Source organism: Bipolaris sorokiniana (genome assembly GCF_000338995.1).
Source record: "Bipolaris sorokiniana ND90Pr unplaced genomic scaffold COCSAscaffold_15, whole genome shotgun sequence".
Lineage (NCBI taxonomy): Eukaryota > Fungi > Ascomycota > Dothideomycetes > Pleosporales > Pleosporaceae > Bipolaris > Bipolaris sorokiniana.
In genome coordinates, this window is record NW_006911909.1 from 827638 (window position 1) to 842365 (window position 14728).

Sequence of the window (14728 nt, forward strand, 5' to 3'; positions counted from 1 at the left end):
TGTAGGAAGCCAGCTGTGGAAACTGTCACGTGACCAAACCATATACCTCGACTCTCTGGCAGATGGTCACGTGCCCTGTCGACCCGCCGCAACATGTGTAGTGGCTGGCAATGGCATTGTGGGTGGATATACGAGAGTGTGTCAGGCCAAGCAGAGAGGGTGCTAGAGCTTGTTTCAAGTGTTGGGAGCGTGTCAGAGGCGGTTCCAAGGAGATGTTTCATGGCGGGCGGGCCCTGACAGGTCGGGAGAGGGGAGAGTATCCAGCCAACGGCATGGCAGAAACGGGCTAGACTGGCCGTCAGCGTCACCACCAACTCTAACCCCAACCAACGACGACGACGACCACGACGATTTCTTGGGCGCTCCCTACCCGTGCTTGAGCCTCACCTCACCGCTGCTGTCCTCGCGAACAGCATGTATGCAACGACCATCCTCGCACCACTCCCGCCGCGCTGATCCCGTGCCTGCTCACCATGAGCAACGACACACCCACGCCCATCTCGGACGACGAAGTCGTGGCCCTTACAAAGGCCGCCTTCGAGCACTCCCGCCAGGACATCACCCAACGCGCCGCCGCAGAGGCGCCCCGCGAGTTGCAGCAGCAGCCCGGTATCACCATCGACCTGGGCCACAAGAACATTGCCCGCCTGCCCGACGAAGTCATCGATGTCATCCGGACAGAGATTGAGAGGTACATGCGATACACGACCCCACACTACCTTTGTCTTCGATAGGGGAAATGCTGACATGTCAGGCTCGCTCTCTCACATAATCTCCTTGCCACCCTCCCCTCCCGCCTCATTGAATGCAGACGCCTCCGCTATCTCAATGTGCGCTACAATGCCATGCGCGAAATCCCCGATGCCGTACGTTGGCCCCCCCTTCTGGCATACACATGTCGCGAATAGACTGCTGACACTTATCAGATACTCGAGATGACCTCGCTGGAAATCCTCGACGTTAGCCGGAACAAGATCCGGTCTGTTCCCACCAAGATTGCAAACTTGACCTCGCTCAAGGTGCTGGCAATCGCAAAGAACAAGATTGAGGAACTGCCCGTATGTCTGGGAGAGATCAACAGCCTGCAGGTCCTCAAGCTGGATGGGAACCCGCTAGTCTTCCCGCCGCCCGAAGTGTGTACCATCAAGGACAATGCCCCCTCACCCGCGAACGAGAACGAACGAGACGCCGTCATAGCTACGCAGGTCAAGCGGTTTATGCGCCAACACATATCCAGAGAACGCCAGCGGGTTGAACTAGAAAGAGTGCGAGTCGAATCTTCAGGAGACGAGAGCTGGACCGAGAGCAACCCAGAAACTCCCCGCCCCTCGAAACGAGCAAACGGCGGCCGCTTCCCAGTGCGGCCCAGCCTAGGCAACATAGAGGGCTTCTCCGACCCCAAGCCTGACTCTCCCGGACATCCCATTCCGCCTATACCAGTTCGTTCCCACTTTCGCGTTGCGTCTACGACAAGTAATGGTGCCAGTACTGGCATTACTGTTACCAAGAGGCCCCCGGTCGCTCCCCTAATTTTGACGAACGTAAACAACGAGCGCAACCGTAGCCAGAGCGAAGGCTCCGGTCCCTCATCGCAGCGCCAGAAGCGTATGGGCATCTACACCAATAAGACGTCTGAGCTGGCATCAGTCAACGAGCTGCGACAAAGCAATCATTTCCGCGGCTTCAGTCAGGGCGTCCTGGTTCCTGCTAATGCTGCTTCGAACGGCTTCCCTGCATCTGGAGTCTATGAAGACACTGGTACCGTCCGATATCTCGCAAACCGTCCGTTGTCTGATGTCCGTGAACACCGACGTGGGTCACGTGCGCCTGATATTGTCGTCGAAGCGGCGAAAAACTTCCTATATGCTATATCCCAGCTCCACGATTGTGTCTCGCACATGGTCCGCTCGATTAAGCTGACAGCTAAGACAAAAGAAAGTTTACGTCGCAAGGAAGACTTCTATCGCAGGTACTCAACTACCTATCTCAACATCCGAGCACTGAACGAGGTCCTGCATAAATTTGACACATTAGTCGAGGAGGACGAAGAAGAGGCGCAGAAGCTGTCGAGAAGTGTGTACATGTACGCGCTGAGGTGTCTCGACTCCTTCATGTCCATTACTCTTTCAGTCGCCGAGAATCGCATCGAGATTGCTCAAAACGCGAATGCACGTATTATGCGGACCTTTGTGCTTCTCCAACAAGGAAGTTTGATCGAGATGAGGAATGCTTGTTCAATACTAGGTGCACAGTTCAGAGACACTTCTGCTGTAGCAACGAGACCCACTGGAGCCGATAACCTCGCCACAGTACGCGCGCGGCCATCGAGAACTCGTCGCTTCCCGACATCACCGCCGCAGCAGCGGAACGGATGGCAAATGCCCCCACCAGTCATTCTCCACAGCAACGAAAACAGCCGATCAAATACCCTGACGAGTATTGGTGCCGCAACCCCTCGCTCGGGAGGTTCCTTTTCCACCACTGCGCCCGGCATGACACGATCTAATACGCTTACTAGCAGCTTTGATGAAACAGACGAAGACGCTCAGTTTGACAGAATCTATACAAAGCTTCGGAACGCATCTGAAGGCTGCAGAAACTCCATGGCTCAGATTACACGCATGATGCGAGAGCAGTTTGATAGTCTGCGGCGTGATCTCGACTCTGAGGACCCTCGAATCAAGGCACTAGCGAACCTCATTGACAAGAGCAATGAAGTCCAACAAATGGCAAACCCTCTCGCAATCCGCCTATCACAGATGCAGCTTAAAGATAATTATACCCGGGACCAGCCTGAGTTTTGGCAGCAATGTATGGGTTTCGTCAAGGTATGTACAATCACGCCTACACAAGGCCAAAATGTTAAGACTGGCAACTAATACAATCATTGCAGGCTTGGCAGGAACTCGCTGCAGCATATACCCAACAGGGTAGAGAACACAAACTACTCACTAGCGAAGTCAAACAGCTCATGCGGCCGCTGCACAAGATGGTCAAAGAAGCCAGTCTGGCTATCAACGACAGTCCATGGTCACACCTTACCAGTAACAACATCGGTTTGATGGGTCCACCGAGCCTAGCGTCATTTACATCACGGAACCAACCGCCCAAGGTTCTACATAAGCCTAATGGAACCATGTCGTCGAGTGGCGGACCATCGTTCCCTGGCCCGATCAACACGGCAATACCTGCAATGACATCTGTCTTCTCTGGACAGCCTTATTCCACAGCGAGCTTCGGATCGCAGGGGTCGGGCGGGTACAGCACACCAGTTCCTGCGACGCCGTTGAGTGCTGCATTGGGTGCGGCAGCCCAAGCAACCATCCCGAATACACCCAGGATGCCTTCACAAGGTTCCAACACACTCAACGTCTTTGAGCGTGCTGATCGCCTATTGAGTCAAACAAGCCGGCGCGTATGATTGTGCTCGACAAGGGTTGAGGGTGGATGCTATCCTGCTTCAAACCACGGTTAATGCTAAGCGCCCGCTCTTGGGCCGTAGCATACGGGATTTCACACATCTAGGTTCCACACCAAACAGCAGTAAGGTATGTATACACTTCCTTTTTCATCATGCTTTTCCCCCTTGCCCAAAACTGGTTTTCGGCTATCTGCACAACATTAGCGACGGCGTTTGTCCGGATTTCACTCCTTTTCTTGTTCTGTCTTACTGCACATGGATAGTATCTTGCAAATTTGCATACCAGGGAATACGGCGTTGAAGTTTTGTGTTTTTATTTCGTTATTTGCATGTAGTAGGCGTCTTTCTGCTTGATTGAATATGGGAATTTTTGGTTGGTGGGTTAGTTGGTGGGAATGGCAAAGCTGGATAGATGGGGCACTGGTGGAATCGACGTGATTGAATGGGCTATGCATGGGATATGCATTTTAATGTTTTGTATGAAATGGCAGTAGTCATGGATGTGTGGGTGAAACATCGGGCCACACGTATAGATTAAAAGAGGAATTGCTGGCATTTCTTCTTGATTAAAAGTCACAAATGGGTGAGGGGGGGATATGGGTTAGGAAGGAAAATAAGAACAGAGCAGACAATGCAATGTGCGTGTTCTGTTCATCTACTGGTGTTTACAAGTATCGCTCTTGTCTTGATTCCTTGCTAAAAAGGGAGAATAAGTGTCCAAAAAGCGACCTTTCGACATAACAACAGCTCCTTTGTTTGAAGCTAGAAAACCCAGCCTCTCTCTGCAATGGTTTCATTTACATTTGTTTTATACGGACCGTTGACTTGACTTGTTTCTATTTGTTTGGCGTATAGCATATCAGATTATTTTTCTCGGAAAAGAAAAAAAACAATTCAAGTCGCCCCCCCCCGATCTGGCAGCATCAGGTATTAAAAAAATGACTTGATAGAGAAAGTCCTGGTTCTAGTAGATGAAAAGTAGACTCCAGCCGCACACCCACAGTCTCTTAGTAACGCGACTTTGCAGGGAAAGCCCCGTGTTCAGATGGGGGATGTATCCGCGGTTCTAAGCCGGAGTCTATTCTCAAGAATATATGTTTTGGTTCTATATAGTTCTGAATCTATGATAAATCGGTTGGTAGTAACTATATCATATTATATTGATTTAACGTACTTTATGGAACCATCGGTATGGTATATCGAAGTGTGGAGCCCAGGCTGTACAGGGTGGATCACAGCCTGGACTGTCTAGTAGTATAATGGGTTGTGTATTATAGCTATGTGGTAGCGGCTCCGCCAGTTAAGTAGCTGTTACACAATGGCTATGGGCGATTCACTTTTGGTGTCCACTACATTGATTTGTTTGGCGATGTTCAGTGACCGAGGCGGTAGTTGCGTTGGTTTTTGTCACAGTGCCCGTTGGCTTCAGCCAGGTTCTTGAAACTGATCATGCATGGCAACAATGGCCATTGTCCATCGAGCCTTGTTAACATCTTGAAAGTGCACTGGTTCCTAGTGCAGACATCGAGTAAGATTAGAGTCGCACAAAGATATCGGGTATCTTGCATGTAAATTCCTCGCTAAGACATCCACTTCTGCCTTGCCCAACAGAAAACGAGGGTTCGTGTACAGTACTCTATCACCAGACAGGTGGCTGTGCAGAATCGATCAACCCCATGTAAGACAAGGGTTTAAATATCTACACCCTGCATAATTTTGAGATTGGTGCTGGCGGAAGGAGAAGTGGCCTTTTGCACGCCGTGTAACCTCGTGGCGCAGGATATTTTCGGTCCAGCCACGCGTTCCACAGCATGACAGAAGCCGTACTTGATGACCAATAGAGCATTAAAGCCGCGGGAAGGTTCTGACAGAGTGGACCAATCAAAAGCGAAACAAAGAGCAAGGTTCGCCGAAGGACATTTGGCCATTTGGCACCACTTTCAACGGTGTTCTTCGAGGTGTAAATGTTTGCAAACATGATTCCCGATGCGATGAACGGAAGGGCACCAGTTGGGTCCGGGAGAAGCAGGTCCGGGAACCAGAGCATACCCTCTGTGGCCAGAGTTGGCTCGAACCAGTCGGTGGGAGTCACTCGTGCAACAACTTGGCCCGTTTCCGTCGTCATCCGCGTACTCTCGCCTCTAAAAATGGACATGGTCATACCCAACAATCCGTCCTGGGCGCCACATTTCTGGCGTATAGTCTCGGCCATGGCGAAAAAGATGGGTATCTGCGCCAATGTCCAACTGATCTGACCCGAGAGGGTGACATTCCACCTTTTGTCCAATGCTGATGTGACGTCCTTGACTTCCTTCTTGACTGTGACTAGAGCTTGCTGAGGCGACCGGAAATTACCCCGCTTCAGGATCTCGTCTCGCGTTTGGAAAGCAAGAGCTTGTCGCAACGGGTGAAGACCAATGTATCGTGCCATGAGAGCGCGCGCACGTGTTCCAGCGGTAGTGACAAGCAGACCGCGAGCGAGAAAGGCGCTGAGGGGGATGGCAGCATGCCAGGGGACAGCAGTGTGGATCAGCGATATCATCTCGTGCGGAAGGTAGAGGATAGCATCAATGATGGGATCCTGCCGTGGTGTCGAGGCATGAAATGAGCGTGCCAAGGGACGACATGGCGAAGCTCTGGATACCAACACGTTCCTCCAAAGCAATTGGTATGCTGGATGCCGTAGTGAGCAAGAGGATAGCATGGTGGTGTGGTGTTTTCAGGTCGCGACATCACAGGAACATGTCGGACTCCCGAGACGAAGATGGCCCGCCCCACTAACCACTAGCGCCAGGGTCCCATGCTCCCCGGGCCGGCGCCAGAAACCGTCATCCCACCGCATGAACAGCTGCCGGAACACTCACCTTCCATGGATTGACAGTCCACTGCTCTGACCAAGATGAGTGTGCTGCTCGTCCTCCTGTCGCTGCTTGTGCCTGCACTTGTGGCAGCTCTTTTTCTCTCCAAGACGCTACGCTTTGTTGCAGGACTAGTGGGACAGCATCTCCGTCGATCCTCCCGTACACGACGCGAGCTTTTACTGGCTAGGGTAGCAAGCGAAACCAAAGCCTATGAGGCCGACCTGAAAGACAAGAAGAAGGAGGATGACGACTGGGAACAGGTGGGGACCACACCTCCAACAAGTGCAGTCAAGGTTGGCCAAACGAACGGCGACTGGGACGGCATCGTGGGCTTCTTTCACCCCTTCTGGTATGCATGACGAGCCTCAGAACACAGGAGCATAGTCGCTGATAGTTTGTTTTGGTAGCAATGCGGGTGGTGGCGGCGAACGAGTCCTTTGGGCTGCCATCCGAGCACACCAAAAGCGCTGGCCAAAGTCTACTTGCATCGTGTATACCGGTGACCACGATGTTGACAAGGCAGAGATACTCAAGCGAGTCAAGGATCGCTTCAACATCCAACTGTACCCGCCAACCGTCCACTTCCTCTACCTGACAACTCGCGACTGGGTACTCGCAAGCAGATGGCCACGCTTCACCCTACTAGGACAGTCTCTCGGGTCGTTGATACTTGCCTACGATGCCTTCTCGCTCCTCGTTCCAGACATCTTCATAGATACGATGGGATACGCATTTGCTCTTGGTCTCTCTTCACTCCTCTTTCCCACTGTTCCGACCGGCGCATACGTACATTACCCAACCATCTCGACCGACATGCTCGACTCGCTACAAGTGGGGGGACAGGGCGTTCATGCAGGGACTGGGTCAGGATACCGTGGGCAGGCAAAGAAGAAATATTGGGAGCTATTCGCAAAGCTCTATAGCAAAGTCGGTAGCACCATCGATGTAGTGATGACCAACTCCACATGGACACAAGGTCACGTCAAATCGCTCTGGGGGCCATACCGCAGCAAGCGAAGCAAGCTAACCGATATCGATGTCGTCTTCCCACCTGTCGCAGTTGAAGAAGTCGCAGAGGCCATCCAAGTCTCCGAGGCTAGTGAGAAGAATCGTGGTCCATACCTCCTCTACATTGCGCAATTCCGACCTGAGAAGAACCACCAACTCATCCTCGAGGCTTTTGCCTCATTTGTGCACTCCAAACCCAAACTTCCAGCATACCGCAACGAGACCCCGAAGCTAGTGCTGATAGGCTCGGTGCGCAACTCGCACGATGATGCAAAACGAGTTTACCAGCTGCGACTTCTTGCGCACGAGTTGCACATCAAGGACAACGTGGAGTTCATATGCGATGCGCCATGGCCCCTCATGTTGGAGTGGATGCGCAAGTCTAGCGTCGGAGTCAATGCCATGTGGAACGAACATTTTGGCATTGGCGTGGTCGAATATCAGGCCGCGGGTATGATTTCTGTTGTCAACAATACCGGTGGCCCGAAACTGGATATTGTAGTAGAAGTTGACGGAAAGCCTACAGGTAAGTTTTGATACATGGGATATTGAAGTTTTCCAAAGCAGGTTAAATTGTTGCTAACGCGAACGTACAGGTTTCCATGCTACCACTGCACAAGAGTATGCAGATGGCTTCCGCAAAGCCCTGACGCTGTCGCCACAGGAGATTTTGGATATGCGCCGCCGTGCGCGCAAGTCTGCTGAGCGCTTCACAGACAAGACCTTTGCCGACAAATGGATCAAGAACGCGGAGAAGTTGGTCGCTCTACAAATTGAGCGGATGTCCAAGTGAAGGGGTAAGCTGTTCTTACATCTTTCTACCTCTCGTCAGTCAGAAAAAAAAGGATGTGATCGTGGCGTTTGTACCGAACTAATACTTTTTTTTGCATTCTTTCCTTCCTTTTTGATACCACACGTTAGAGTTAGCATTTAGCAAGGGATGTACCATAGTTACATGTTTATTCCACAGGAAACAAGAATCCAGCATTCAATTGAAAGTTCAATCACCACCAGTGAAAGATAAATGTTCAAGACAAAGGATCAGAAGAAAAAAGGCAATCGCCCATCAGGACGTTGCAGAATAAAGCTTTTAGTATTCCCTATTCATCCATGGCTCTCCTAATCCAATGGGCAACTAGCTTTATCTAGATAATACATAAACAGGCTATAAGCAGTTTACCTTCATACTGCCCTTCTAATTGTTGGCTTTGCAGTAAAGTCCAATGGGTATACAATTCATGAAATGCCATGATTGTTCGTCCTGTCCCCGTCGCCTTCCCCTCCGTATCCTTGTTCATCAACAAGTGTTCGCATAAAAAAACAAAAGCATCAGGTAGTCCAAATACGCCGGGGTGCCCCAAAAATGCAGATTACCAAGATTGTGATATGTATAGTGAAAGAGGAGGAGATAGTTGATTATCATCGATGTCCAAAGAAGAGCAAGAAAGAAAGGAATGATGGTCATTTGCTGAGCCAGCCTAGCCAAACGACACATCATACAGTATATGATGGTAGGAAAAAAATCTCTTTTAGTCCTTTTTTCTTAGAGACGTTCAAGTTCCTGGAATCGCTGAACCGGATCAGCAAACGATCGTGTGAGACCAACTGAAGCCCAAAAGTCGTCGCTGATATCCTCGCGAGAAGCAAGGCGTTCGAGCAATGATCGTGCGTCACGGAGTTCCTGGTCCAACGGCGTAGAATCGGCCCGTGTGAGCGGGGGAGTCTCTGCCTCACTTGTGCTCGCAGGCTCGTCAGCCGGCCCATCGAGTTGTGAGGACATCTGAAGTCTTTGCGGCTCTTCTGTCTGGCTGTGTCTCCAGTTGCCTCGGCTGTAGTAGTTGTGGACGTAGTCGCTGGAGTCACGGGACCGGTCAATCACACGGAGCGAGTAGCGGTCTGCATCTCGGGCTGGAGGGTCGCTGGAGAAGTACGATGGACGCATTCGGCGACGGGGAGCCGTCGAGTTTGAGGGACTGGAGCCATCCCTCGAGCGCTCCCGCTGGGGGCGGCGCATGGGAGCAGGCACGTCTGTCTCTTCCTCTTCGGTATCCGAAGCCGTGTCGTTATCTGAAGTATCGCAAGCGCGCAGGAACTGGTCGTGCTGTGGAGGACTTGGTAGTCGCGAAGGAACTGTAAGGTGGGTTTGTGAGGATGCTGCCGAGTTTGAACTTCCCGATCGCGAGCTTGAGTGGGAGTTTGAGAACGAGGCTGAGGCTGCAGCTGACGCAAATGACGATGCAGCAGTTGGTGCAACCGGGTCATCAACCACCGTCGTAAGGAAGCTGTCCCAGTGCAGTTGGTCGTCAAGCGGACTGACGCTGCGATTGCGGTCGCCCAAGCCATCAAGAGCAGGAACTGGACTCCAAGACTCACGTAACGAGCTACTGGGTAATGGTCCATCGGCAATAGTGCGGCGACCCATCCTACGCAGCGGCGGAAAGGCTACAGCGTGGTTGTCACTGCTTTCGTGGTCTTCCTCGGGCGCGCTTGCAGTATCACTTCTTGCCGCAGATCGGTCAGCGCGGGGACTCCGTGAACGGGTCAATCTCAGAGGGGCAGTGCGACGATACGACGCCCTCTCACGCATGCGGGAAAATTCTCGCGCGCCGTGCATCGTGTCTGATTCTGAGCTCTGTGAACCTGCTGCGGGCGCAAAGCCGGGGGTAAAAACAGCGATGGAGCGATCAGTCTCCAAGGCTCTGCGCGCCGCATACGAACGCATAAACTCATCGAGACGATTGCGCGAACGATGCAGGGTGCTATTGGGGCCCAGGGGTGCAGGTGAGTTGGCCGCAGCCTCGTTGCCGCGGTAGTCGGTTCTCGAGAGTTCAGGCACTGGTGGTGGCGCGAGGCGCGTGCGATGCGACGAGCGTGGTATCCATTCGATGACGGGAGCAGAGCCAGAGGCGGCTATGAGGAACTCAGTATCAAGCGTGCTATTCGGTCGTGGCGATCTGTTCGGTCTGACGCGTCGGCGGATGGGTGAGCGATGGCCCGTCAAGTCGGCTCTCAGTACGTCCTTGTCATTTGCCTCGTCGCGCTTAATGTTCCATCCGATGGGAATGCCCATTGCGCATCAAAAAGTGGGTTGCAAGTGTTTGGGAAAGATGAGTGGAGTTGTGTTGTTGATGGTGACGCGCGTGGACGGGCGGGCTGAGGATGGTCGGAGGAGGGAACTAAGGCGGCGGAGCGGCGTAGGTCGCACCCACCAAAAACAGTGCAGCGACAGTAAGGCTGAAGCGTCTGGGGATGCGCAGAGAACCGCCGACGGGATGCAATTGAGCGAACAGGTGCCTAGGTAGCCCTCAGATACACAAAATACTAGACTAGTTATATGCGCCTCCTCGCCATGCTATTCTGATACTCCTTTCACCCTCTGCACAGCCCCTAGGCTGCGACTCCCTAACAACTGGTCGTCTCTTGTAGGCGCGATGGTGTTCGCCAAGCCATGACTGCCTCTTGCGGTATAGTCGCTTTTGCGCGCAGCCTCTGGTCCAGTTGCCACAGTGAGTCAACTACCACCTGCAGGAACCTCGTTTCAGACCATCCCTCGTAGAGACGGCCATGATCCAGCCCGGCCTGGGACGGATCAGCCAGCTCCTGAGGAATGTAGAATTCCCATGGAAGTCGATACACGTTGCTGGTACCAACGGCAAGGGATCCATCTGCCATCATGCCTCGCACCTGATCAAACGTAAGAAGATCAAGGTTGGCAAATTCACTTCTCCCCATCTTATAGACAGGTAGGCACACCGTCGCCTGGCCCTTCGTTGTCTAACCTCCGCAGGTGGGACTGCATCACCATCAACAATCAGCCCGTTAACGAGTTGCTCTTCCGAAAGGTCGAGAGCCATTACCGGGATCTCAGCCAGAGAGATGGCATTCCAGCCTCTCCTTTTGAGATTTTGACCGCTACTGCGTTCCACATCTTCAATGAAGAGAAAATTCTAATTGGTGTCATCGAGGTTGGCATGGGCGGCAGGGAGGACGCCACCAACATTCTGAATAACCAAGCAATTTCCGTCATATCAAAAATCGACCGTGACCACCAAAATTTTCTTGGTGATACTCTAGAAGAGATCGCGCTTCACAAGGCTGGCATCCTCAGACCCAACGTGCCTTACATCATCAACCCGAGGAACGAGAAAAACGTGCAAGACGTAATTGACGACTACGCAAAGACCATCCAAGCAGGCCCACGTCTCACCCATGAACCTTCAGATTTCCAGAAGAGCTTGTTCAACAAACACGACTGGAAAACCTTCACTAATCCTTTACTACCTGTCCAACGCGACAACGTAGTCTTGGCTGCTGTTGCTGCCAGGCAAGCTGTGGAAAGCATAGGGCTTGATTTTCGACCTTTTGATATCGGGCGCTTTTTATTAAAGTCACGGCTGTTGGTCAATCCTGGCCGCATGGAATTGATTAGAGTGCCAATCATTTTTGGAGACGACAGAAACTCGCAGGGCCCGCGGATATTAGTCGATGGAGCTCACAATCCAAATGCTGCCAAGTTGCTCAAAGATTATGTTCGTCTTGTTCACAGTAAGGGCAAGATACCTGGCGAGGGCTTTCCGGGTAAAAATGGATGGCCAGTTACTTGGGTGCTTGCTATGACTGAGGGCAAAGATGCACACGAGTACCTGAGGATACTACTGCAGCCAGGAGACACTGTCGTCACTACAACTTTCGCTCCAGTCGATGGCATGCCTTCAGTAAAGCCAATGGATCCAAATCAACTGCTTGAAATAGCAAAGTCTGTACAACCTAGGGTTACAGGAATGGCGATGCCGAAACAGGGTGCGCTGCGAGCATTGTGTGCAGCGAAGTTCATATCAAAAAGACACCGACCTGTAGTATTGGCGGGCAGTCTATACCTTGTTGGCGACTTCCATCGTGAATTCCGATCGCGGAATAGCAAATTTTACTGGACAGATCCAGAGTTCGAACCTGACCGCAGGATTTTCAAGGCCATACTGAAGGAAGAAGAACACAGGGTCAAAAACTGGTTTAGCGGCTATCCCGCAGACACTGTCAATAATGCCAGCACCAAGGATGAGAAGGGACATGCAGAGTGGAACAAACAGATTTCTCATCGGGAAAAGAAGAGAGCCATTCAAGAAGAAATAGAGGCCCTCGATCGAGATATGGAGCTCCTTGCGGAGGAGGAGCAGCGTATCGGGCATCGACAGTCTCCAGATGCCGAGAACCTTGGCGAACCAGCGGATTCAGAAAGCGTTACATCTGCTGATGAGCTTGAAACCTCGACAGAGGAACATGATGACAACGCAGATGAACCTGGTGAGTCAATCCAACCTTGCGAAGAATCACGCACTCATAGTCACATAGCCCAGGAAGATGAGACGAAACATGAAAAAGACCAAACACCAGAGCAAAGTAGAAGATTGAAAATTCGAAGGGTCATTTGGCCGGGCAGAACAGTAGATGGGTATCCCAAAGTCCAGGTACTTTCCGAGAAGAAGTGATGTGATTAATGAAGAGGCGGAGCAAGAAGATGTCTATTGTGCGTCACAAGATCATGGCTATCCGAAGAGGGGGCTCGGTTACCCAGCCAATTTGGATGAAGGAGGGAGAGACTTTCCTGGTATGTTTCAAAGACGAACGACCCTATCGGTGACCAATAAAATAAAAGGCTTTAGCATAGTATACTACATATGTGAATCTGAGTAAGCCGGAAACTTCAACCTCACGAGGTACCCCCCCACTTATCTAGGTTAAAATACCAAGCGGATCATCGGTAACAACCAACCTGAAGTATCTTGGACTTGCCTACCACAGCAACGAGTATCCAGTAGCACCAGCAGCCTAGAGCAGCGTGCACATGCCCCAAGACACTCATCCTACTGGCATTGTGAAAATGGGAGAGAGTACCTCCGAGCCAAGGCCGTGAGAAAACCCACAGACAGCGGTTCATCTTCAGAGTTTCGACGGCCACCATTGTCAAAACAAGCCACACTCCCGTCCGGGCGGCAAGACCTGCATACATATATGGGGTCTGAGATCACATCGCTTGCTGCAATGTGTGTAGAAGCAGCAGGTGTAGCGGCAGCACCTCGGACAATAATGCAAATAATGCCCCAGATTAATATGGCCCTGCTTTCTTGCCCATGAATCGGATCCACCCGACTACTTGCATTCAATCCTTTGAGGCACAAAAAGCAAGTCGGACGAAAATACCGAATGGTATTCATGTGATGGATCTACTAACCGCCATGCACCCATCACCCCAGGGGGTCTCTCCAAGATTGGCCGAGTGGAATTGCATCTACATCCCTTTGGCACACCGTCTCACACACTCCCGCCTCCAATCCCACGTCAGCTTTAACGATATTCTCCTGGAACTAAGATGCGCCCAAGGACATAAGTATGCGTTCCAAGTTTCTCAAGCCTCAGCCGCTTTCCCGATAGGATTGGGTCCAGGATCATGGCCACAAGGTTACTCGGGTCTTTGCTCAGTCGACATGACGCCGAACTGGGCATGATCGCCTGCCAGTAGGATTGGCCCGACTGGATCCTGAGCATCCCGTGGCTTGGCGCTGCAACATCCCCCCGTTTCGGAGGGGCCCACTTCCAAGCACCATAATCTTGGCCTCATCACGCAAATGCGTGGGGCTACTGCGACTGCCTTCTAGGCTATGCGATTTTGGAAACACCAAAAGTACTGCGTAAGTCTCCTGAGGTCATATGGAAGATGTAAAAAGTGCAGAGAGTGCTTGCTGTTGCGATGCAGATGGCATGAAGATGACATGTCATCCATGCATTCTTCAATAAGCAGTGCGCGAATTGGTGAGCACGGCAACTCGAAGATTTGTAACGCCGTTACCTGTCGGCGCACTTATCAACCTGTTCACAGTGGTAAAAACTCATCCCCAGGCTCCCTCGAACATCCTAGTCGCTTCCGTCGCAAGCCCTGTTCACCTCCCTCGGTGTTGCAGGCCATCTAAGGAATGCCACTAGGGCTTGGGACTTGCTTTTGGTTGGTCCGCAGATTACATGGGACATGGTATCTTCCCCCCTACATGATACACGGCTGGAAGAAAAAAAAAGGTCAGTAGACGCAGAGAGGCTCAGGAAATGTCCAGTGCAGTTTTGGATGGAGGGATGGAATAGTCGTTTGTTCAAGGCGCAGATCGAGCCGCAAACTGCTATAGTCGAGGGGTGTTTCAGGGAATGATCCCTCTTCATGGTCGCTTCTTAGTATTGGGCTTAGCACCTGGTCATTTGATGCCGTCTATGTAGATGGTGGCTGCCCGTTTAGCCAGCTTTCACAAAAACCAACGTTCTTTACTTCATACTATGTCCTTGCTTTTCCTTTTTGTCTGAGCACTTATTGGTTATTACAGCGACGACCCGTCTGCCATCCGCTGAGTGGGTTCTTTATATCCTACACCCTATTTCATCTAGGCTTCACTGCGAT

At 51.7% G+C, this 14728-nt stretch overlaps 6 protein-coding genes across 6 annotated transcripts; 4 read left to right on the forward strand and 2 right to left on the reverse strand.

Annotated features, from left to right (window-relative positions):
• Positions 1–473: 473 nt before the first annotated feature.
• COCSADRAFT_100124 (uncharacterized protein) lies at positions 474–3421 on the forward strand (the record flags this gene model as incomplete). Its single annotated transcript, XM_007706149.1, has 4 exons — positions 474–691; positions 755–866; positions 927–2828; positions 2894–3421. 4 exons carry the CDS (start codon positions 474–476, stop codon positions 3419–3421), a joined length of 2760 nt encoding a protein of 919 aa, XP_007704339.1.
• Positions 3422–5120: 1699 nt separating this feature from the next.
• On the reverse strand, positions 5121–6125 carry COCSADRAFT_99895 (uncharacterized protein; the record flags this gene model as incomplete). Its single annotated transcript, XM_007706150.1, has 1 exon — positions 5121–6125. The coding sequence occupies one exon, from the start codon at positions 6123–6125 to the stop codon at positions 5121–5123; it is 1005 nt and encodes a 334-aa protein (XP_007704340.1).
• A 195-nt stretch (positions 6126–6320) lies between these two features.
• Positions 6321–8301, forward strand: COCSADRAFT_126415 (glycosyltransferase family 4 protein; the record flags this gene model as incomplete). The annotated part of the gene is made up of 3 exons (XM_007706151.1): positions 6321–6631; positions 6690–7816; positions 7887–8301. 3 exons carry the CDS (start codon positions 6321–6323, stop codon positions 8081–8083), a joined length of 1635 nt encoding a protein of 544 aa, XP_007704341.1. The 3' UTR covers positions 8084–8301.
• Positions 8302–8377: 76 nt separating this feature from the next.
• Positions 8378–10448, reverse strand: COCSADRAFT_40562 (uncharacterized protein). The gene has a single exon (XM_007705927.1). It carries the CDS (start codon positions 10358–10360, stop codon positions 8834–8836), a length of 1527 nt encoding a protein of 508 aa, XP_007704117.1. The 5' UTR covers positions 10361–10448; the 3' UTR covers positions 8378–8833.
• Positions 10449–10854: 406 nt separating this feature from the next.
• COCSADRAFT_99608 (uncharacterized protein) lies at positions 10855–12776 on the forward strand (the record flags this gene model as incomplete). The annotated part of the gene is made up of 2 exons (XM_007706152.1): positions 10855–11033; positions 11078–12776. 2 exons carry the CDS (start codon positions 10855–10857, stop codon positions 12774–12776), a joined length of 1878 nt encoding a protein of 625 aa, XP_007704342.1.
• Positions 12777–13418: 642 nt separating this feature from the next.
• On the forward strand, positions 13419–14255 carry COCSADRAFT_30160 (uncharacterized protein; the record flags this gene model as incomplete). The annotated part of the gene is made up of 3 exons (XM_007705847.1): positions 13419–13675; positions 13944–13976; positions 14042–14255. The coding sequence occupies 3 exons, from the start codon at positions 13419–13421 to the stop codon at positions 14253–14255; spliced, it is 504 nt and encodes a 167-aa protein (XP_007704037.1).
• Positions 14256–14728: the final 473 nt, after the last annotated feature.

Excerpts from the sequence above, each read along its gene's own strand:
- COCSADRAFT_40562 (XM_007705927.1), bottom strand. The coding sequence starts at position 10,360 with ATGGGCATTCCCATCGGATGGAACATTAAGCGCGACGAGGCAAATGAC.